General features: G+C 34.0%; 1 protein-coding gene across 1 annotated transcript in view; it reads right to left on the reverse strand.

Annotated features, from left to right (window-relative positions):
- LOC100868990 (frequenin-2) overlaps positions 1 to 24,818 on the reverse strand; it is a 40,260-nt gene that overhangs the window by 9,166 nt on the left and 6,276 nt on the right. Inside the window, exons 3-5 of the mRNA XM_086912769.1 lie at positions 2,498 to 2,522; positions 1,505 to 1,553; positions 1,312 to 1,401 (exon numbers count right to left, since the gene is read on the reverse strand). Coding sequence (XP_086768895.1) covers positions 1,312 to 1,401; positions 1,505 to 1,553; positions 2,498 to 2,522 — 164 coding nt within the window. The remainder of the gene's footprint in view (positions 1 to 1,311; positions 1,402 to 1,504; positions 1,554 to 2,497; positions 2,523 to 24,818) is intronic.

Genomic DNA, 24,818 nt, shown 5'->3' on the forward strand with positions numbered 1-24,818 from the left:
TTTGAAATTATTGTTATTATTCATAAACGGGACAAGTAGACTAGCAACCACTTTATATGTTAATATATTTCTAACAGAAATTCTAACACAAAGAAGATTGCAAGGGGGGAGTAGGTAAAAAAAAAGAGATAGTACAGTATCGTTCAAAAGTTTGGAAGCAGTAAGGAATTTCAAGTAAAAACATCAAAAGTCGCGTATTTATAAATTTTTATCTGCTACAATCGATGAAAATTGTTGAATAAATTGAATGATATACTGAATAATTAATGTAAATAATGGTATATAGAGATGTTATCCAGATGCTCCTTCTCGTTCAAACATTCAATCAATATGTTGTACAGACAAAAGTAGAATACACACGTGTAAAAGGAACGTATATTATTTCTATTCGTCGTAAGTAAAGGCCAGATGAAGTTCTCTGTTGTGAATAATTACAATAAATTCAATAGTTTCATAAAGGTGGATGACGTTTTGATGGAATGGAAATGTAGATATTTGCAGAGTTTATATTGCCTTTCATATTTTTGTTGCAACCTTTTAATAAAGTAACTAAACGTGATATGCACGTGACACTTTAATCTTATTTTTACTTGTAGAACACACTGGTGAAATAAAAAAAGAAGAAAAATCTGGAACGCTTTATATATTGAAACAAAAATTTCTGTTTCATCAAAATGACCATTTTTTTTTTTCCTTTTTAATCACATTTAAACGAATTTTTGTCATTCCATTAATTTTTCAATGTCTAATGTCTGTTAAAAAACATTTACGATTATTTTTATATTGGATTGTTGCAGATAAAGTGACGAAATTAATCGAAAATCTAATATTGATTGTAAAGTTTGTTTCAACAAGTTCATTTTGTTCGTCGAAAAATTATAGCAATTGATTTAATTCAATTGATCGTTATTAATAATTCCTTATAGTTACGTCTCATCAATCTAGTGATATTTTTTATACCAATGAAAAATTGTTTTCGTCAGCAATTTTTTTACAAATATATGAAATGCAATAATTCATTAAAACATTTTGACGCAATTTGATTCGTGTGAATACGATTGACGAAAAAAATATTCAAGTCACGTACAACAACTTCCAAATCTATTTAATCGCTTTTCTTTTTTCAACGATCATACAAATTCTTTGATTCTCGAGATTGTATCGTGCGACGAATCAGAAATGTTTAAAAAAAATTACGAGCGCATCCAAACTTTTGAACGACAGTGTACTTCGTTCGCAATTAACATAAACAAACGCGAATAATAAACGTCGAATCGTTGGGAATAAATTACGCTGTTGCATAATACTTACGCTATTTTCGTCGAACACTCTGAAAACGAGGGAGGCGAATTTCGATGGATCGCCGTGGGGAAAGAACTGCTTGTAGATCTTTATGAAACCCTGAAAATCACGCAACAGGCAACCTTTATCTTGAAACTTTCCCCTTATCTAGTCGCGTATCGATTTTCGTTTAATTAACGTGCCAGGTGAAACGGGGTCATACCTGTTCCGTCAGCAACCCGTCGGGGCAGTCTTTCAGGAATCCTTTGTGCCTAAACAAACAGTCGCCAATGTTATCGAATCTGTTCTTACTCGTTTCGTAACAAACCGTTTTCCTTTTTTCAATTTTATATTCTAGAAACGGATGGATCGATTGGCAAAACGTTACTGTAAGGGACAGATAGATTAAAACCGCGCATCCGATGGAACACGTTACGTTACGTGATGGAGCACTCGAAATCTCGAAACCTCTCGAAACTCGAGTTTTCGAGCTTTCGAAATTTATTTCGTTTTTATTTTTGTAATTGCAAAATTGCTCGAAAATTGCTGGATAAAAAGAGAATAATTTGTGTTGATAATTTATTTCATCATTTATTTAATTAAACGATGATAATTTAACTCGTAGTCTCGTTGTAATTAGTACGATTTCGAACTAGTTTATGAGAAGGAAAGAAATAGAACGAAAGATACAGAAATTTTTGTACAAAACCAATGGTATTGATGAATATTCTTGTTACTTTAAATGATTTTATATGATTTTAAATTTAAATTCAAAGAAAATAATAACTTAAAAAAATATTGTGCGTTTACGATCCCATATAAAAAGGGGATTTAAATAAAAATTTATCAAGATTTTGATATTTCACAAAATAGATACTTTTTAAAGGAAAAGGAAAAAGTTTCGATTCAAACTTCGCGAATTTCTATACACACTCGTAGAACATTTTCCCATACAAATAAGGTGCTAAGTATTTTCAAATGTAAGAATTAATTATCACTTAATTATTATTAAAATACAATTTAATGGAAATCAGAAGCGTTCAATTTTATTTATAACGTTAAATACCGTATGAACGTATGCACATTCGCATAATCCGCTGGACAATTTTAATATGACAGCGCGATTATATTCGATATCGATGTCGATTCGTCGATCCTCGAAACGAATTGATTCGAGATATGTGTACAGGTCGAAAATTCATTTTTAATGACTCACCATTGTCGAATCTCCTTCTCGGTAACTGAAACAGAAACGAACGAAAGCAATTTTAATCGAGTGCAAAATGTAACGAGAAGCAACGATTGGCAAAAAAGTGTTCGGTAAACAGAAGGGAAAAGCTCTAGAAACTATGTATGAGATGAATAATATGTTCGTATTTGGTGCAATTTCTGTCAAATTCGTGTCTCATCGAATGATTACGAAGTGAATACGAAATTCTGTCAATTTTACAAAAATCACAAACGTTTTTTTTGTAGAATTTTAAGAAAAGTTAGGTTAGAATCTTGGTTACTTTGGAAAATTTCTTTTTCTTAGAAAAGCGAAATAAGCGAAATTATTATTAATTTCTAACGTCAGGAGAAAAATATAAACGAAATATTTATTCTATATACGTAATTTCCATTAACACTTGATGGTCTGAGGACGTGTTTCGATGTGCAATTTTCGATGGGTTGTCTAAGCATTAAAATAACTTAATTATGATAAATTTTAGTTTTAATACAAAAAAAAAAAAACATCCATATACAATTTATCAACCGATAGAACTTTCTTATCTATATAATAAAAAAACATTTATAATTAATGTGATATATCATTCTAATTTAATTTAACTAATTAACTTAATATGTAAATATATTAAACTTGTATTAATAATATAATTATGCTATGAGAATAAAACTGAGTGTAAAACGCGTTTAAAAATCGTTTCGTTGCAGAGTGAGGTTATGTAACCATTGCACATGTGTATTATGTATATATTCTCGTCACTCGTGATTCTGAATCAGTTCTTTTTTCGCATAAAACTCGTGGAAATAATTTTTACGTGCAGTGATACCGTTATCAGTGAAGATATTATCAGGGAAATACGGAAATACACAGGTATTCGCGCGAAAAGATGGAATCTCTAATAGAGTTATCGCGAAATTTCACGGGCCAAATCGTTTTTTGATTCGAATGTGATCCACGACGTGAAAAACATTTCAGAGAAATTGGACGAGTTCGCGAGATCGTTAGAATCATTGATGAATTGAATTTATTTGAGGCAGAAGAGGAAAACGTATCAAGATATGATTTGTACATGCGCATACAGAGAGGATAGAGAAGGGGGATAAATCGAATTCGGATCGTTTTGAGCAAAATAAAAAAAGCGTCAAAGTGGAGCGAAGAGAAGTGGGTGGCTTCTTTCTTTTGTAGGCCAGTGAAAAAAATAACCGCGTTCTATATTTGCGGACACAGTCGTTAATACCATGTGCGTTTATAGCAACGGTTTTTCCCTGGCAAATTTATATCGCGTTAAAAGACGGCTCGAAAAAAAAAAAAAAAGAATGAAAATTCGTTCGAGCACCTTCGGATTTTATGAGATCGTAAACAATGTTCCGTAATATTTTCGAGGCATAACTCTTATAATAGTCAAATGAGCTACGATTTTGCATTGCAAAATTCTTGGATATTTTGATAGGATCGACAATAAATTTTATTTTGAATCAGACGTTGGGAATTAAATGTATTGGCGTAATATTAAGAATTTGAAAATCATTCTTCACGTTAGATGAATTATTTAAAAGAAGATATTGACTGAAATATTTGATAAAAGTAGAGGAAAGAAGAGAAGTCGAAAATATTATCTCAATTTTTTTTTCGAAAACGCGATTCCTTCGAATCGTTCTCCGCAAATCATAAGTAATAATTTTATTTATCACGTTTCTATCTAAATGATACAAATAATTGCTAAGAATTTTCGTTATAAAATACTGCGAGAAAAATCTGATTTAACAAAATGAGAAGAAGAGAAAGCAGAACGCGTTATCGTACGAAAATCGTCGATTTCTTCGATAACTATTTAAGTTTTCTTTTGACAAATCGCGCATAAGTAATGCTTCTAGTAGGCTGAAGCTCCGGCTGTTGCGCCCGACTTTTATAACCTTCGATAATTTTGCGCATGGTTTTCGAGCTTTTGCAGTTACCAGGACAAGGTCGTCTCTCGTTTTCGGCTCGCGTTTTCCATTCTCCTTTTTCTCTCCCCTCGGTATTCTGTAATAATTGCATCGCAATTACGAACCCGGTATATGCAATTCTATTCCATCCTCCTCCTTCCTCCTTTCCAATTTGTTCGATGTGGCTGATTAAGAGCTCGTCCATTTTTATTTCGACGTTCTTGCGTGTCCTTTTATCATATATGTATTCAAAATTTAGAGTCTCTCTTTTTTTTAATTTGTTAATTAATAAAATTTAATCAGCTCTTCGTCAACTTTTAAATCACGAACTCAAACTTGTTACTCAAACTTCTCTGAGTGTATGTATGAACTGTTATATTAAAATACTTGCGAATAAAAAGTACGAATTATTATCGTTGAATTTTTGAAAATCAACAAAAAAACTTTTGGTAAATTCAGGCAATTTAGGCCAGATAGCAATTAAAAACGAATGATTGCTGATCGAGCTCAATTAAAATAATTTTGAAAAAGAAACACGGTGCAAAAATTGCTGCGAGTTTAACAAAATTCTGATTTAACTTATTTTTCTTAAATTCCTTTCTCGGCTTATTTGTTGTTGATTCCTAAACTTTCGATAATGTAGATATGCGAGTAGTTGACGGCATTATGTGTACAACACGTTTATTAAGCAATTTCTTTAAAAGCGATGAAAACGCGATGAAAAATACGATACGATAATAAATCACAAACGCTTATAAATCTAAGCGCAAATAAAATAAATAAAATACATATTCCCTTTGTCAAATGTATATTTACATCAAGATGCCTCCCGGCTATTTTACAAAGCCAATATTTTCTATGCACTTTTAACGATGCACTTGCAAAAAAAAAAAAAAAAAAAAATGTCGAGTGTCATTTACCGCAAATAAGCGAATCAAATAAACGGCTCGGGATGAAATTACCTCTCGTCGTAAAATGAATTTATTTCGCGGTTGAACGAAATACGACGAGCGAGAGATAAAAATATTTCAACTCGCGCGCACACGCACATTTTTCACTCGATTCACCGATATTGAAAACAACATTGTTCCGATTATCGGTCAAAATGATTCTCGAATTATTATCAGATCCGCGTTCAGTTAGCCGACATTTACTTTTGTAACGTGTAGTTACTTTTACACGGAAAATCGATGCGGCGAAATATTCGTATAAAGAGGAAACGATCGAAAAACCTGTTGATTTTCGATGTCGTGAAACGTATAGCGTCTATCCTATCCGGAGATCGATACAGAAGAATAGAGAATAAGGTTAAGGTTAAAAATGTCTCGCTCCACTTGGGTAAAACGTTATAGATATTTCGCGTTATGAGATAAAACTCGGTTCGAGCGTTACTTCTCTTTCGAATATCTTGAGATCTTGAAAAGTGAACTGTAGCGGAACGAAGTGTCAGCGATAAAGCGAAAGATTCCGCGAAAATTATGTAACTGGAAAGTTACTAGAAAGGGAGCAAGCTCAGCCCAATGGGAACGAAATCTATGTTTCTGATTGGTTGAACTGTTATATTACGAAAACGATGCGAAGTCGAGTCGAAGAATATTATTCTCGATTCAGTGAAGGGATTAATAATCGGAAAATAAGTTTAATAGAAGGAAATTCGAAATGGATAATTCGTTTGAAAAGAGCGTAATCAGAGGTTGCCGTAGGACACCTCGTTTCTCGAAACGTTGGGAAATCTATCGATTTTCTGACAGCGACCGGCTGACGCTGACCGATTAGAACTCGACTTCCAACACCGGATAAATCCGGAAATTTTATTCTCGAAAATCCCATTTTATTTTTCGAAAATGACATTTTGATTTCAGATTTATAGAGCACGACTCGGACTCGAGTAAAATATTTTGAGGGTATATTTCATCTTCACATTCGAGTTCACGGATCGAGTGAAATATAGGGGCGCGATAAAGTTGAAGTTTTTATTTTTGAAATATCTTATTTTCGATCCGAGCTAAAACTCGATTCCTTCTAATTCGAGTTCAATCGAAATTTTACCTTCGAAATGTCCCGTTCTTTTTTTTCTTTTTATCTAGATATTCGTGTATTATATACACATTCGATGTATCATATACAGAACCATAGAAGTATTCCATATATCTCGTATCCATTTTTCGAATTTTGGATCGATGGGATATTTATTTGCACTCGCAGTTGAATAATAATACAAATATTTGGCAGCTTTTTATCATTTTTCAGAAATAGAAAATTGTGTGTTTAATCCTTTTTTCTTTTTTTTTTTTTTTCGTTTGCTCGATACATTGTTTCGTGATTATAGAAATCGAATTAATAAATGATAATTGATACACGCGTAGCGTGTTTCTCATTGATTGATACGCGTGCGAGGTTTGACGAATTACGAATTACGTGGAAAACGACGCGAGGCGAGGCTCGAAATGCTTTCAAAACGCGTAAAACCGCCAAAGGCTCTAGTTGAACGTCGTTTTCATAGCGTTTTAATAGCGTTTAACGCGTAATGAAGAGAAAGTGAATTATGCGCGGCATGAATCATATTGCGACATAATGGAACTGTAATTAGATACGATCGAAGAAGGAATAACACGAGGTTCGAGACAAAATTTGATTAAAAAAAAAAAAAAAGATACGTTTGCATACGAATTACTTTCAAAAGTTCGAGAAACCCTTGCGAATTCCCAAGAAATATATCTTTTTCTTTTTCTTTTTCTTTTTTGCGAGTGAAGAGAAAGTTGCTCAAAAAAGAAGAGAGAAATTATCGTTGAACTTCCAACGTAATAATAAAAATTCCAACTCTCGAGAGAGATTTCAATTCAAGGATAAACTCACCACCGATCATCGATAATTATTAACTACTTCCAACGATTGCTCTTCCCTTCAAATAAACTTACTTTTCTTGACTCAAAAAGATCCTTAATTCGAGAGAGAGAAAGAAAAAATGAAACGAGAAGAGGAATGATCTCCAATGTGAAATCGAGGAACACGTGCGAGTAACGTGTTTAACGGCGTTAAACTATGGAAGAGACGAGGTAAATATCCTACCTAGACAAGTGTCAGCAGGGAGGGAAATAAAGCAGTGGAAGGCAGGATATTACGGGCTAACGATAATTTCAGCCACGTGGCTGCCACTTTATTGTTCGATACACGCCAGCGACGTCTACTGCAACTGCACGAATAATTTATTACCAACCACGTATGCGGGACGTAGCGTCGATCAACTTGGTAACGTACGTAGCTTCCATCGACGCCGTTTCAACGCTTTTTTACGACTGTTATTGGCGGGCGTATTGCTTTTTCAATTATTCGAGTACTGGGGAATTAAGGTGGGCTCTTTACGGTTGGACGAGAATGTTTGGCTTTACGAGAGTGCCAGAATTCCCGGTATACTCCGGTCGTCTACCTTGTGCCAAAAGTAGAGGAAGAGAGGATTGTCTCTCTCTTTGAGTAGAAACGTAGTGGAACGAATTTTTCTTTTTTTTTCTCTCTCTCTCTCTTTCCTTTCATTCTTCAAATTAAATTAAGTTTTCGTTATTTTTCTTTCTTCTCTGAGGTTGAATTGATTAGACGTTAAAATTTTCTTTGCGGTAAAACATCTTTTGATAGAAATGAGAAGTATTATGAATATCGAAAGTGATTTTTTTAATAATATATTTCACGTATAGCTATCAAAAATTCTTCAATAATATTTAATATTTGATTTCCAAGTTCGTATATAGTAGATCGATTGAAATTCAACGATTCAAAATGATATCGAGTTTATACGAGCTTCTATTATATTTGGGGAAATAAAAAAAAGGAAATATTCGTAAGAGAGGATAAAAAAAAAAAAATATTGATACGAAAGAAGAATAAAAATAGAAAATCGTTTGGCACGATAGTGTGAAAAAAAGGTAGAAGTAAATGGGCGAGGAGAGCTACTAATTAAAGCTTCTTGGCCTCGAACCAATTACCAGGCTGATTTCATTGTGAGATACGCGATGTATTGGTTTGGATCGGGACAGAAACCGCGGAGTTGTGCGGTTAACGCGAAACTTTCTTCAACTCTGGGAAAACCTGCCTGTTTAAGGCGTGGCGACGTGAAACGACCAAAATTGAGTTACGAGTACTTTCGATATGTTTTACATAGGCGTACAATACTTTTAAAAATTGCTCTATATAAAATAAAATGTGTAATTAAATAAAACTATCGAAAGACGCATGGTAACATTCCACGATTAATATATTAGAGAATTTTCTTTTCAAAGGGGAAAAAAAAAAAAAAAAGAAAAATTTCAAAGAACTTTGCGAAACGTATTTCGATCCAGAGATTGGATTGTCCGTAAATATCTCTCGTACGGCGACGATTTATCGATCGGCAATTTCCGGAAATCATCGGATAACGCGACGAGTCACGACAATTTCCGAAGATCGAACGACGGCGGCCGAAGTCGGGGCAAGATATCGAGGATTATCGAAGATCAGACAATATCGGGCCAATCAGAGACCGAATGTGTGTCTAGTAACATTTTGATCGAGAAGTTTTCCCCCAACTTTCGACGAAAGGATTATTATTTTCTTGTTTGATTGCGCGAGTATTTTTTTATATTTTTCCAGAGATTCTCTACTAAGAAATAAAAAAGAAAAATTGTTAATATCTTTTGTTCAGATATATCATAATATATGGTTTCGATTGTGCTCGGTCGAGCATTATCTACGAAAACGGATAGAGAAATTCAATCGTAATATAGTGAAACTTTAGCAAACTATTTCCCCTCTTAAGTAAATATTTGACGTTGTAGATTCCACAAACAGCATGCGTGAAATTGCACAAACTCCGTAAGATACTAGAAAATGATCATGTTTGCTCGCCGTTTCTCCGAGCCAACTGATTTTTCGTATGTTTTCGTTTGTTTATTCGACGAAATTTATTGAGAAAATTTTCAGATTTCTTGCTGATATAACTCGTCTATAAATCTGAAATTTGTGTCTGTCTATAAACACTGTAAACAAAACGTATTCATATTTTTAGAACGATTAAAAAATTAATTCCTAATTCATCGGGCAAATCGTAAGATTGATCCCAAACAATTTTTTTACACGCCAATATTTCACATTATTATGATCGAATTTTTACACATTTATGGAAAATTTAAATATAACAAAGTTGTGATATGAAACGTGCAAACATGACAAATGCAAAAATAATCCGGAACAAAGTACGTGTCATAATTATAATATCCCATAACTCTTAGTATTTTAATATATAAAATAAAACTTGTTACACTTTGTGCATTACAATATATTTAGAGAAAAATCGTGTGACAATGATAAATTCCTTTGTAAACGAAACGACATTGATCGATTACAAATTTGTCCGATGAAACATAGATATAAAAAGTGTCTCGAACACTTTTTTTCCTTCGCAACCATTTCTTTCGATCACTTTTTTGCTTCGCTTTCCGCGCGTCTTTTATCCAATCTCGGAGCCGCTTTAAACAACGAAGAGAGTGTCGCCGGATTTGCGAAAGAAACACAGCGGCGCAACACTCGGGACACATCTCTCTTTAAAAAAAAACGAGAGAGAGAGAGAGAGAGAGAGAGAGAGAGAGCCCTCCTCCTCCCCCCGTTTCTACCGACTCGCTGTACTCGACTCGCTCCATTGGTCTCGTTATTTTCATTTGGCGTTAGTATTCAAGGCGGTGCACGGGTATCTCGTCTTTTGTTCCGGTAATAAAGCTGGAAAGCTCTCGTTTCGCGGGGCAAAGGCTGCGCGACAACGGTGAAACAGCCGGCCTCTTCCCCCTGATCCTCCCCCCTCCCCCCCAGCTTGGCCGAACTTCGTTCCAACGAGGAAAGAAGAAGGGGGGGTCGTCGAGGTGGTTAAAGGTGGCCAAAGGTGGGGGATTACGTTAATCGTTTCGGGGGATGGCGATCGCCGTTGAATGCCTCTTTGTCTCGAATAATTTCCACGGAAGCAAAGAACGATTCTTCGATTTCGATAACGAGTGAAATCTTATTCTATGGAATGTGAGATGCAAGACAATAACTATACAAGTGTTGTTGATTTTTTTAGAAATAAAAAATCGCTTTAAAATTCGACAAAAGTTTTTGAGATAATTGATCCAAGGTTGATCCAAGGAAGAGTTAACAACAGAGGATGAACGAAATCACGAAATCATTTGATCGAATCACTTTGTCGTCGATTGAATTGCGATTTGTTCCAAGTATACTCCTTATTAAAACGAATGTTTTAATTGAAGTAACTTTGGAAAATTGTATCGGTTGTTAAAGGTTGACCGGAAGGAGGAAAGCTTGGCTTTGTGTCATGATTGAAACGGGGAAAGTTTCAGAGATCTTGCTTCGAAAAGCGTTAACGGCTCCGCGCAACTTTCGTCCTAACTGTCCAAACGAGTTGGACGATACGTTGGATTTTTCCTCCTTGAGAAACGCAATTTCGTTTATCTCGTGACGTTTCGTTAATTTGTTTTTCTTTTTTTTTTTTTTTCTTAAAAAAAGAAGAAGAAGAAGAAAGAAAAAGATTCGTTCGATTGGAATAAATCAATATCTATATTTTTATATTTTAAATTGTAAATTTTTTTCCATATTTTGAACAATCTGAATATAAAACAGCTCACTTCATCATTTATCGTCAAAGGAGTTCGCGAATTACTATGTGCATTCCAAACACACAACCGACTGAAAATTTAGAATTTCAAAAAGCTAACATTAATTGCTAAATTAATATTTAGATAGACTAGGTAATTCTGTTTGAACGTAGTTTAAAATTTTATGAAACGCTCGTATCAAAATCGAGGCTTGCTTTTATTATCAAATCATGAACAATATTTAAATTTTCTAGTTCGTTTAATAACGAATTAGAAAGAGACGTTATCTATCCTCTTCTTCGTGCAATTAAATTGTTTATATTAAATTACCATATAATTGACGTTTTTTTTTTTTTTTTTTGATGTATCTATCTTCCCTCCTCGCAACAAATCACTACGACATCCAGCTAATCCAGCATAATTTACAACTTTGAGCCAAAATTAAATCAATTACGATTTCGATTATAGATATAGATTCGAAAAAAATATTTATCCTCGTAAATATATCATCGAAAGATCAACTCACGCCACGTGAAAAACAATTATCCGTATCCGTGCAACGAAACGATAGTGGAAACTAATTCGATAGGATCGGATAGAGGGAACGGTTGCAGAGTGCAGAATAACGCGGCGAATCCATCAATCGATGCGTAACGAAACGTTGGAGTAAATGCGGTATAAATTCCTCTCTGAATTCGAAATTCTCTTCGAATCTTGTTGCGATTCTTTATCGCGAACGAAACGTTTCGTATGTTTCGAGATATATTTATGGTCGATTCGTGAAATGTTGCGCGGAGTGTGACGAATTTCGAATGGAAGAAGATTTAAAACGTTCGCGGCGATCGAGTTTTTTTCCTCTCCTCCTCGCATTTTAACGATTTAACCCGGCGAGGAATTCGGGATGGCCGGCGCGCAAAATATGGCTACGGAAACGACAAAAGTTAGCCTGTGGAGTAAGTGGGAAAAGTTGGGGAATCGTATTCGGAACGAAGCTTTAATGAAGATGAATCGTTCGTTGAGAGGTTCTTTTTTTTTTTTTATGTCGAATTACACGCGAACGAATGAAAGAAACGAATAGATTATATAATTATATAATTATGTAATAAAATATAATTATATTCGATAATTGGAATTTTCGAGTTATCATTATATATATAGAGAGACAGAGAGAGAGAGTCTTGCTATACCGAAAATTTAATGTAATAACTCTTGTTTGAAATTACCTTTATTCAGACATATAGTCCAATCTTCTTCTACTTGGAAATTAACTTTTTCAAAATAATCTGGTTTGTTTGAAAAATGCTTGTTCAAAGCAAAGCTTGAATATTTTTTTGAATTGTCACGATAGGAAAAAAAAAAAAAAAAGAATTAACACCGATACACCAATTCCCATTAACTACTTGTATATCTTTATTCGTTATTATAATTACTTTGTTCAATGGCGCAACCAAATCGAATTATCGAGTGCCCGATAAACCGGTAACCGGTCATAGTTTCGTTACGCGATATTCATAATCATCATTGGTTTGAAAAAGCAATTCGACTAATTTCGTGGCCGATATCTTCCCAATTATACGTTCACGGTGAAATATTATTGTTTGAAATTAATTGCACTCGTTATCATTCCCGTTGTGAGTAATTCCAGACATAGATTGTAATTCGACAATTAGAAGCTGAGCTGAACGACATTGATTGTGAACACGTGCTATTAGATGGAACAATCTTCAATTGCGGAGATTAAATATAAATTATAAATCGAAGTTTAATTCCATTGTTCCATCCAAGCTTTAATTTCTTTTTAGGCACTTGAAAATTTATTCCTTGATTTTTATTTTTTCTTTTTTTGATATCTTCTCATTTCCTTAACTCGAACTTTCAATTTCGGATCGTGTGATTTCTTTCGATGTATTCTTTTTTTTTTTTTTTTTTTTTTTTCGAAAACGCTAGCAGCGATTTTATATTTAATTTTAAACGAGAGAAAATACACGATATGGATGATATTTTGTAAACGATCATCGAAGTATTCAGTTAGCTTCGAATTTTAAATTTTACGCGCGAATATTATTTAATGGGACGTTTAATTAAATGAATTCTGAATGGGTTTACACGTTTGTGAAATTCATATGCAATAATTTATATATGTATACACTTGTGACAGTAATATCTATACAATTTACGATCGAAATATACATATTCATTTAACATTTAAACCATAGTATTTTTCAAATATGTTATAAATAAATTGTAGTGAATATAATTAAAATCGTATGTCTCGAGTAATTGCAATAATAAGTTTAATTACAACAATTTATCAAAATTTTAAAACATCACTTTTGTGAAATTATTAATAACATTTCTATCAGTTATATCACAACACTGCTCTAAATTTTTCGTATAATTGGACACGATCCATCCCAGTTACCTGCTATCCTATAATTGACCCAATATGTAGCCTGATTCCAATATGAAATCATAATATATAACGTCGATGCATAAACTGAATTAAATTTTCAAAAGCAACCCTTTTCAAAGTTCCAGGTAAACGAGCTTCGGGATTTCGTTAACAATTACCAAGTCTCGTTCTCTCTTAAAAAAAAAAAAAAAAGAAAGAAGAAAGAATTTCATTGGTCTCAAACGGAAGAAGTGGGACAGATACCTTTTTTTAATCTACTTCGAACGTGGAGAAGATATTTGAAACAATATCTTCTCGGTGGGAAAAAAGGTCTGTCTTAGAGGGAAAAAATGATTCTGAAAAGCTAACTCGAGCAAAGTAAATTAGATAATCTTTTTGGAGATATTGCGGAAATGCACCGTTGTTTATCAACAGTCGGTACGTGGCAATAGTAACTGTCACTCTCATTATCGCGTTATAAAAGTGAATACGGTTTTCATTTATAGCATCGACGATGCTTTACGCGATGCACGTGGGAAAATGGATGGAATGCCAGGGAATTCGTTGTAACGTGAAATTCGCTCGCAATCCGTTGTTTTATTTTCTTTCACGGCGGATGATTTATTATCGTCGTATCGATGTTGACTCGATTCATTTAATCTCGCATTGACTTATTGCTCGTTCGAATGATGCGATAATCTTTTTTTCCTTTTTCTTTTGGCTGATTCTGTAATTTCTGTAAATAATCGAGTTTTATGTCGTCCAATTTTAATTTTCACTTTGTTGTTCTATCATTTGTAATCTGGAAAGGTGGATTTATTATATTATAACAGTATTTTTCAATTATTATTTATTAAGAATTTATTAATATGTAAGTAGGGATAATTAAAAAGATTTGAACAGTTTCCTCGTCCCTGCTTTTGAGTTAATTAGCGAGAAGAAGAACACTTTAACGTATCCGTAGGATTACATATAGCGTGATTATATTAAAATATATAAGTTTTAAAAATTATTATTATCTAAATATAACGGCTAAATTGAGAAGCACTGTTGAGCAAGATGTCGCATTATTTTATGCATCTATAAATACCCTTCGTCTGAATTAAACAGAGAAATACAATTTTATTTTATTCTTCAATATTCAAGAATATTACAGAATACAGAATATAGAACATTTGATTTATATCACTGATATGATCATTAACTTTTCATGGATTTATGCTTATTTTATCGACCTTCATTCTCATTTTCACTTTTTACCAATTACAATTACATGGCCGCACGCCATCTGAAGACCATGGAAACTCACCACGATCTTGATTAAATTCAATTCAATTTCGAAGCTACTATATTGCTCTCTTTAATTAATTTTAATTACAATGTTGTAACTGATGCTTATTATTTTAGAATCTTGTTTCATGCATTCAAGTTCAATCTCGATCCAATCATTTTTGTGCGTCGACTTTTATTGTTCGTTTCGATGTACGTCGATACACATTACTTCGACTATTTGTTCAAGCTTGTTGACTCGCGAGCGGCACATACCCAACACTACCGCTACGACATTTCTCTATGCTCTCTGATTGGCTAATGTTTTTCGTAAATAACTCGTTGACAAACCTTGCCAATAATTCGAATTTTATATATCGTTGCAATTCCTCAGAGTGAACTTTCAACACTTTCGATGGCGACGATATTGATTTTCATCAAGTACGAAAAACTTGTTGCGAAAAATGCAACGAATCATACCGAAACCAGATTCAACACCTTTCATATTTCTTCATAAGCACGAAAATGAGAAATCTCCATAAAGCACACAAGTTGCATCATTTCTCCCGAATCTATAAATAAATATTCGTCGAATGTGAACGGATAAGATAAAACGAATCTTGACATCGATTCGTTCAATTCAGCCTCTCTCTTCGTCGTCCTCTCTCTTTCCCTTCGATCGAATTCGATCCTCATTAGTACCACTGTAGACAGATTATAACAGTTGGATACGCACCATTAGCCCTCGGTTATTAAATCGCGATATTTTTAAAGCTTGTCTGAATTCTGATTTTCCAGGTATCGGCGCACGAGAACGAGCTTCGATCTTCTGCGATGGCGGTTGACGATAAAGACGTTGGAAGGAGGATTAAATTGCCACTTGCTTCCCCGGAATCATGAGCCAATTAATAATCGAACGAGGATGGGTAAATATGTAACTTTCCATGATTATTTTTCAATACTTTATCTTTCATCACTTTATCTCTTCGCGTTGTTCGCTACGTTGTGCGAACTTTTTCACATTTTTTTTTCCATTTTCCATTTCGCAATCCGATTACAAGGAAGAAAGCAAAAAAACATTCCTGTAAAATAAACATGGAAAAAGCTGAAATTTGCACGGCGATAAAAATCATGAAAGACTCCTCTTCTTCTCTCATTTTCACGTTAATAACAGCAGTTATATATTCTTTTGCACACGAGAAAGTGTTCGTTTGCGCGAAAATATTATAATTGCCAAATGTTATTTCCACATTATTTTCCACACAATCCCATAATAATTTAGACACTTTAATTCAACTCTTGTGTTGAGTACAAATGTCAAATCGACGTAACATATTATAAAAATGTTGGATCAAATTGATCGTCGTTCTCGAAAGAAAATTTTCGAGAAACCAAAGCAATAATAATGATCCTTGATATTAATTAACACGGGGTGGAAAAACACGAATTTTGGCCGGTGAAAAGCGCGTAACCGAGATCAGTTTCAAGAGAAGCGAAAGATAATCCGAGTGGATTATTCGAGTTCAAAGGAGATAGACTTTCGGGAGAATTAACATGGCTAGTTTCCATAACCGTAATGGAGAAGCCCCGAGATTTCGCGCTCGAACAGGAAACCGGATGCGCTCGCCCACGCGTCACACTGATCTTTGTATCTTGGACGGAATTTATGAACCGGTCGGGGCTCGCCACCGTAACGCGATTACCCACGAGTTATGTTGCCCCTCGTCAACTCCTGCGAATAGGAGGATTTCGCGAGAGAAGTCATTTCTCATCCCCGAGTTTAAATTCGAATTATATATGGATTATTCATTTTTGTAAAATTTAAACGAGTTTGGGGGGAAGCAAGGAAATTGGAATAATCGATGATTACGATGCTTATGGATTGTTGCAAATTCACTCTTATCTATTGTTTCTATAAATATGTAATAATTGTGTTTATTTCGGTAATAATATTTTACCCGTGCATGGAGATAGCTTATTTTGGCTGGATCATTCTTATAATTTCAATTTTTCTAAAATTATGGATGGATATTAAGTTCTTTCTATAAAGAATTAATAAAGTGATATCAGATATTCTATATGGTAACAATTTCTAAGATAAGTGACACTAGATAAAGGATAGTTTTTTTGTTAATTTCATCAAAATGGTTTAATACATATCATTTTTCCACGTATAGAAATGATAATTACGGATGATATAGAAATAGTTTTAGTAGTAGTTTCTGACGATTTGATACTGTTCATCAGTCAGATTTACGTGAGATTGCATGGTGCAATACCGGGAAAAGGCGAGGAATTCTCGAGAGACTTCCTGTCAGGCAGATTGTAGTTGTATTTTGATTTGTCACGAATAATGATGCAGTTTGAGATTTTTCACGGCATCTTCACGGTTGGAAATCGCACAATCGGTTGGATTTAGCTGGCCAAAATTACGAACACCTTTATATTAATTTAAAGAAAAGGCTCTTGTTCCGTTTGCAATTCTGTTTCTTCTTCTCATCTCGTAAATTCTCTCTCGTCTTTTCGTAAAGTAAAATTGCTCTAGCAAAACGAAAGAGGCGGAGCCGATTCTTTTCTTGCTATAAGCTTTCTTAAAGAATATGATAACAACAAAATCATTCTACTACTTTACTTACGAGAGAAAATTTCCACCAGTGAAATAATGATATTCGACACAAACGATTAAAAAAAAGTAACAACACGCGCGTCTACCATTTTATTTCTCAACCATCTCTCGAGCAATGAAATATTCTTTCGTTGAAAATTCTAAAATTGACTTTTGGCCAGCTAAATTGAACCACCTTGTTGCTTAATCCTTCCGCCATCTCTTCCAGAAGAACCGATCTTCCGCCACTCGTGCTCGCTTGAAATTTCATCCGTTCGAGGGGACCGATATATAATCCCTTTCCCTCGCCAACTTTTTCATTAACTCTTCAAATTCGATTCTACATCCGTTCCACACTCGAGATATATAAATCTCCTCAGCACGATTCATTTCGTTAATTTAATTTTCATCGAGGAAAAAAAAAAGAAAAAAATGTATCCCTCGATTAATATGATGCATCGCGCGTGTAAATCATTTTCAATGCATCTGACTGGTCCTGACGTTTCCTGTCGTCCGAAATCGAATCTCGCCGTATGAAAATTTCCCCAGGAAGGAACAGGAGGGGTGGAAGGGAAATTAAAGCGAGGTTTGCTTCGAGTCGAAAGATCGTTATCGAGAGGGGGGGAAGGAAATAAGGAGGACTTAGACGGGCAGAGAGGGAGGGAGAAAGAGCATTTGATAATCGAAAACGTGGAAAATTCGATTGCTCGAGTCAATCAGGGCCTATTAACCGGATAGAGGGTGGATTAATCGTGGATGACGCGAGTATACCAACCGAGTGTTTCGTCGCCAATTCGTTTCATCTCACGAGCCAAGGATGTTTCATCCCACGGGGTAATTACCATCCCGGATCGATGTATCAGCGAGGGTGAAAAGTATATTTCGCGTGTGAAGGGCTCGATTTGAACGGATCGTGTTTGTTTGTCACGTACGGAGAGTTTAATGATGCGTTATACGTTGTTTCGAATTGTATCGTGTATAAATAATTTCTGTAAAAAATCATGTGTATAAGATACGCTTGCTTGCGCTGAAACAATTTCTGAAACGTAGATTTTAAAGAGGAGAGAAAATACAAGATACGAATCTTACTAATTGGATACTTAATTTTTCGTAAATTTATACGAAAATAGGAACGTGACGCGCAGAAAAAAGGTTGTAAATTCTGTTTTATTATAGATATTTTCTTGTAAAAATTAATTGATCTAATTAAACTTATATAAAATTATATAAAATAATTAAATTAATAAATAAATAAAAGTAACATGCAAGTAACATCAACAAAATGTCAATACCCCAGTTGCTAAATTAATATTGTATACATTGGATAAAAAATTGATTGAATTCTATCATTACAAAACAAAAATATATTCAATTGATTGCGATATATATAAAATAAATTCAAAAAAAAAAAAAGAAACTCAAGTTTGTTTTTAAATTCGACTAAATAGAATATTAAAGTCAACATTCTTTTCCCTTTTTTTTTTTTTTTTTCATTAAATTCATTAGACGATAGTTTGAATTTCGGTTCGTGGACCAACATACTTTCATCCCTCGTTGTGCACGCGCGCTTAAAGGGAGGGAGATTGGAAACTTGAATTTCCGGCCGACTATCCGATACGCGAAGCAAACTTTGCTACGGTTTCGAACGGCGCAACGCGGCCATTATCCATCGTTTCGCCGCTTTCGATAATAATTTATACGCAGAGTTGAAATATCGAGGGTAAACAGAGCACCCCCCCGCAGAAATATCGCCGATTTTCCATCGGCGGTTATCATCGTTTACTACTGCTGTTTCGTGACTCTTGGAAATTTGGGTCGGGATTCGAGGCGAATTCGCGAAGGAAAAGTTCGAACGAATCGATAACGGCTATCGGTTAAATGCGTTGCGTGTCACGATATATTCTGTAAACAAAGATATATATATATATATATAGAGAGAGAGAGAGAACGAGCAAATTCTAATAATCTTAAAATTTAATATCAAATCAAATATTTTATTGTATTATTAGATTTAGAAAAGTGATAAAAGTATTAAGAAAAAGCGTATCAAATCATGTCAAATTTATGACAGAAACGTTGTGATAGATATAAATTATTAAAATGTATAATAAAGAAGTTAAGAAAGAAGACTTTGACGTAGAATTAATATTAATTTTTGAATCTAGAACGAATTTAGACTTGTTTTAAGTAAGTTAATAATTTTTTAACTGAATAACCGCGCGAAATTTTTAGAAAAGTTTCATTTTTCCATAAAAATCGATTTAAAACGCGTAGAAAAATAATTACTTTGGGCAATATTTTCAATACATTCTGAAAGAATTTCGAAAGTGCTATCAAATCACATTTTATTTCGATCTAACTAATACAATGTCCAAACGTATTCCTCGATCCGTAACAAGAATTCTCTCAAGAAGCTTTTCTTCACGATGCGCCTCGGCTCGAGGTGATTTCGAGTCGTTACACGCAACGGCAGAAAGGATCGGACGGTTTAATAGGGCGCCGGTCAAGTGAGGAGTAACCGCGGTTGTGCACGTTGTGGATCCCCCTCCCCCCTCTTCGCGAGATTTCGAGATTTGGCTCGGCGCGGGAAATAGAGCGGAAGTGTTTTTAAAGAGAGAGGGATCGTATCGAAAATATTCTATTCGCCTGGAAAGTGTCAAGGTTCGGGGGAAATAAAGGCCAACTTTTGTCGGCGATAAATTTTGACGTAACATCTTTTTTTTTTTTTTTTTCTTTTGTTGTTGCGTGCACCACGATGCTCGATTTTGCCGGCATTTTGAAGCAATAGTGTTTTCCTCGACTCGAGGAATTGGAGATTCGTGAACATGATTTTGACATTCGATTTGACGTAATAATTTAACATGCTTCGATTCTGTTCTGATTCTTGGTTTAAATAGGATAATAAGTTGAATTGAATATGAAGTATTTCGAGGTATTTCGATCCTCTGGGCAAAGTCATTTCTCATAGGACGCGTTTAATTTTAATTTTCTCCTGGAAAGCGAGGAAATGTAATTTTGTTTGATATGTTTGTTGTATCATTGTATTCTAGGAAAATCATCCGATCAATTTATACGTTTAATTCAATATTCATAATGGAATCGTTATTTTTAGCAATAATAATTAAAATGGATGGAATAAATTAAATAAGGTATTTTAATTTTCAAAGTTACGTGTAATATTCACAGTTTAAAAAGGGAATAGCATTATTTCATACATTTTGGTATTCGATTTTTAACGATACGAAATCGATAAAGTATCAACGCGACACGTAAATAACGATATCGTGTTAATTTATTTCATCTGCGTATAACGTGTTAATTTATTTCATCAGATGGATCAAAGGCCCCCCTTATATGCGTAAATATGTATATATGATAAAGGTGCACAATTACAGCCGTGTATCACTATGTAAACACACGGCTTTAGATATGGTGCAATGGTAATAATTTTCACTGGATATTCGCATAAATATATCGAGAAATCACAAATATGTAATTTAAACGTACGAGAGGGATTGATACGCGTCTAATCTAATATTTATCGTATTAATCGCATTTCAACATGTTAAAAATCGATTTAAAAATATTACGCACGTTCAAAACTCAATCGTTGTCGTAATATCATATTCGAAAGCGAGATAATTCTATTCGCAGAAAGGAAAAGGAATAGGTAGAATTCATTTGAAAAATTGCATGTTAAAAAGTGTCCTCATTTAGTAACGAGTATGATTATGAATTTTCATGCAAATGTATACTTTTCGTATTAATATATGTTTTACATATTTTAAATAAATGTAGGATTTTCAGCTACAGGTGTCCAAAAATTGCCATAAAATTTCGTTAATCAGCATAAATTCAAATTAAAGGAAATTTAATTCGGAACTTCGACCAAGGAACCTTTTTAATGAAACCAGTTTAAAGTCTTCAATACATCATTAGCACGATCAATAATATTCTTCCAGAAATAAATATATTTATCGCGTATTTTACCTTAATAAAAACTCGATTAAACCTCGGTTAATTAAAATTAAGAAAAGTTTGAGCTTTCATAATTCTGAAAATAATGATTCCTTATCAATGGATAAAAAATCAGTTAGAAGCATCGAATCTTGCCCTTTAAAACGCCTTTTTATTTATCTCGATACGAGTTCCGGTTGCCGAGATATCATCGTACAAAGAAGATACAAAATTTTTAATCGTTTATCTGAAATCCGATCGACTCCTTTGAAATTGGAGAAACTTCGAATCGCCATAATTCCGAAAATAATGATCCCTTATCGATGAGTAAACGATCGTTAGAAGCGTCGAATCCCGCTCTTTATAACGCCTTTTTGTTCATCTCGATACGACTTCCGGTTCCCGAGATATCGTCGTATAAAGAAAACGTTAATTTTTCAGTCGTTTACTGTTTCCGCCCTCGTCGCTTACTCGGAACTCGCACCTCATCTCACTGACCTATCCCTGCTCCAGACAAATGACAGACACTATTCCAGGAAGGAAGAATTTACGCATTTCTGGGAAAAATATGTAGGTCACTGGGTCGCGGGCCCATTCATAATCTCTGTGCCGTTATTATGGACATTTTAAATCCTTATATCTCGGCATCGGATTGAGATATCGGGATAAAACAAAAAGCGATTTCAATGGCACGCTTTCCATTGTTTTCTGAGTCGGTATTGAGTTGATTCCGAGATGATAAAATTTTTAGTTTTTTCTCACGCTTTTTGCGTACTTTTGGAAATAGAAAGTTTGGAAATTTTTCACTTGTAATTTTGCGTTTGAACACAATGATTCTTCCGTTCTGATGTAAATTAATATCATATTTACGTAATATGATATATATATATCGTTTTATTAATCGGATACGTTTTAATTATTATATAAAAATTGGCGAACTTTTTAATAGTTTAGAGTTTAAAATAGAATTGCATCGTCCTTCAGGAAGAATATTTTTCTTTTTTGCCAAATAAGGGATACGAGACTACAATATCTATGTGTCTAATCTCTGAATCGCGTATAGCGGTCCAAAGATATTTATCGTAAAATCATCTGGAATTAAAACGCCAGATCACGTTGTTTGATCCGACAAACTTTCCTGAGATTTTTATAACTCGATAACCATTGTCACTGTCTTTGATAAAAATTATTTCCATGTCCCAGTTTCTGCAATAATTGTAAAGTTTTTATAATTCTTCCAACACGTATAAAAAACAGAAAGAAATAAAATAATAAAACGTGGAATATTATTTATAATCGACAATCGATCGATATTCGTTTACTGTTCGCGGATATATAGACATATATAGAAACAGTATAGAGTATATATATATATAGTAGAAATGTTCCAAAATGATGAAAACATGAAGCAAGAAATATTTTCCTTTGCAAAAATTTTCGTTTCTGTTTTATAAACGAGTTATTAACAAAAACTTGTTTAAACGAAAGCGAAATTTATTATTTCTCGATAATGGACACTGTCCTCGTTGCTAGTTAATAGTGAAAGTTTCGCAGTTTTGCAGTGTCCATTATCCATTAAAAAAGTAACTTTTAAAAAAAAAAAAAGTTCCAACGTGTCAAATATGTTTGTTAACTTTTATGCGAAAATTTTTTCCAGAGATTAGAAAAGTTTGATAATGTTGCTTTCAAGGACATTTAATCCTCCCTCGTAAATCAATTTCACGTTGCGTAAACGTAAGAAACGGCGTAATTTCGTGCAGAGATTCGTATTGGATTTAAAAACTGGATAAATCACCGACGATATTAATCACGCGATCTACTAATTCGATTTACGAGACAAATAAGAGCAATACGTAATTCTATTGCAATACATTTTTCCAGAAAATGAATTATTGTAAATTTTCTCGTATCGGGCAGAACGAGAAATGAAATATCGAGAACCGAGTTATCTCGTGAAAATTATGACCTATTTTTCTTTTTTTTTTTTTTTTTTAATGCTATCCTATATCATTGCGCATACTCAGTAAGTTCTAAGATAGATATGTTGGAAGGGTTAAATGATTCGTTCAAATTACTCTTTCATCATTCATCTTTGTTCTTTTCTTTTTTCGATTCTTCTGATATCTGGCAAACGAGAGAGAGAGAGAGAGAGGGAAGTTGCAACATCCTTCAATATTTATAACGAAAAACACTTTGCCAAATCCCAAGATCGTGGCGAAAAATATCTTTCTCCGTGGTTCTACGTAGAGAAGAATTATAATCGATTTAATGGATCGATCGATCGATACCTTTCACCACCAGATTTCGTCGATATTTATAAAAGGAAAGCTGACCGGTGGAAAGACGACTTTGAGACGCCTTTCGTAACTTTCTGGACCAACGATATCGATTCTCGCGTTTGACAAAAAAACTCGTCTTTTAAAAAAGTTTCACGGATTCGTCACGCTCCGATTGGATCAACAATTGTAACCAGAAGGCTGCTCTCTTATTTACGACTGGACGTTTTCAGGGAGGAAAATCGTGACGCGTCGTCCATCGCAGACGAGTTTAACAAGGGACACTGGCTGTCTCGTTCAATAAAAACATGGTCGATTCTTGCAAATTTCAGTGTATTTTTCTTTCGTTCCATTCGAGAATCTCGTAAATTAAGATTTTACTTTTTACCTATTTCATTAATGGAAAGACGATTTTTCGTATTCGACAAATATCCATTACGATTAGTGTAAAGAGAATATTATTAAACCCTGTCCCTTTTTTATTCTCACTTTTGCAAAATTTCCAAATTTCCAGACAACCAATTTAATTTGCCTCCGTCTAACGAAAACTTCGAATTGCGCGTAACTTGATAAATGAATCCCAACTGACATTTATGCCGTATCAAACTTTCTCTGTTTATTTCTAAACGTATCCCCGTGAATTTATTAACGAAATACAACGCAATAGTAATAACGCAGAGCAGTAAATTGGCGCGTATATAATATATAACATAGCTGTATGCACAACGCAACAACGTGTAAGAGACCGACGACAAGCCTCCCTCGCGCGATACAAGCATCGTCTTTAAACGACTTGCACGAATCGGATATATGGAATGCAGAACAACGTGAATGGTTCTATCGATATTTGTCGCATCAATGATGGCGGCGTGATTTTATGAATTCACACAAAATTTGGACTTATTTAGATAAGATCGACGCGTGCGTATTTTTCTGAATAATTTTTTTTTTTTTTTTTTAATTATTCGTATTTGTGAAATGAAACGAAACGAAACAGAATTTGGAAATAATTTGATTCGTTTAATTTTATCGTTTCGAGTAAATGTTCGATTTTGATTGATCTAGAAAGGAAAAAGAAAATTAATTGTATTAGAATATAACAGTTTGAAATATTTCACAGTGTGAAACGTCTTTCGATATAACGCCAGAGACAAGACACACAGAATTAAATGGGCCACCCAGTGTGTTTAGAAAGTAATATAAATTTGTGTTATTTGTAAATTATGGAATTGCTTCAGCTAAGTGTGAATAATTACCAGTAAAGGTTAATCTAA

This window comes from Apis florea, unplaced genomic scaffold (genome assembly GCF_048593485.1).
Source record: "Apis florea isolate Af1SG1 unplaced genomic scaffold, ASM4859348v1 contig_3493_pilon, whole genome shotgun sequence".
Classification (NCBI taxonomy): domain Eukaryota; kingdom Metazoa; phylum Arthropoda; class Insecta; order Hymenoptera; family Apidae; genus Apis; species Apis florea.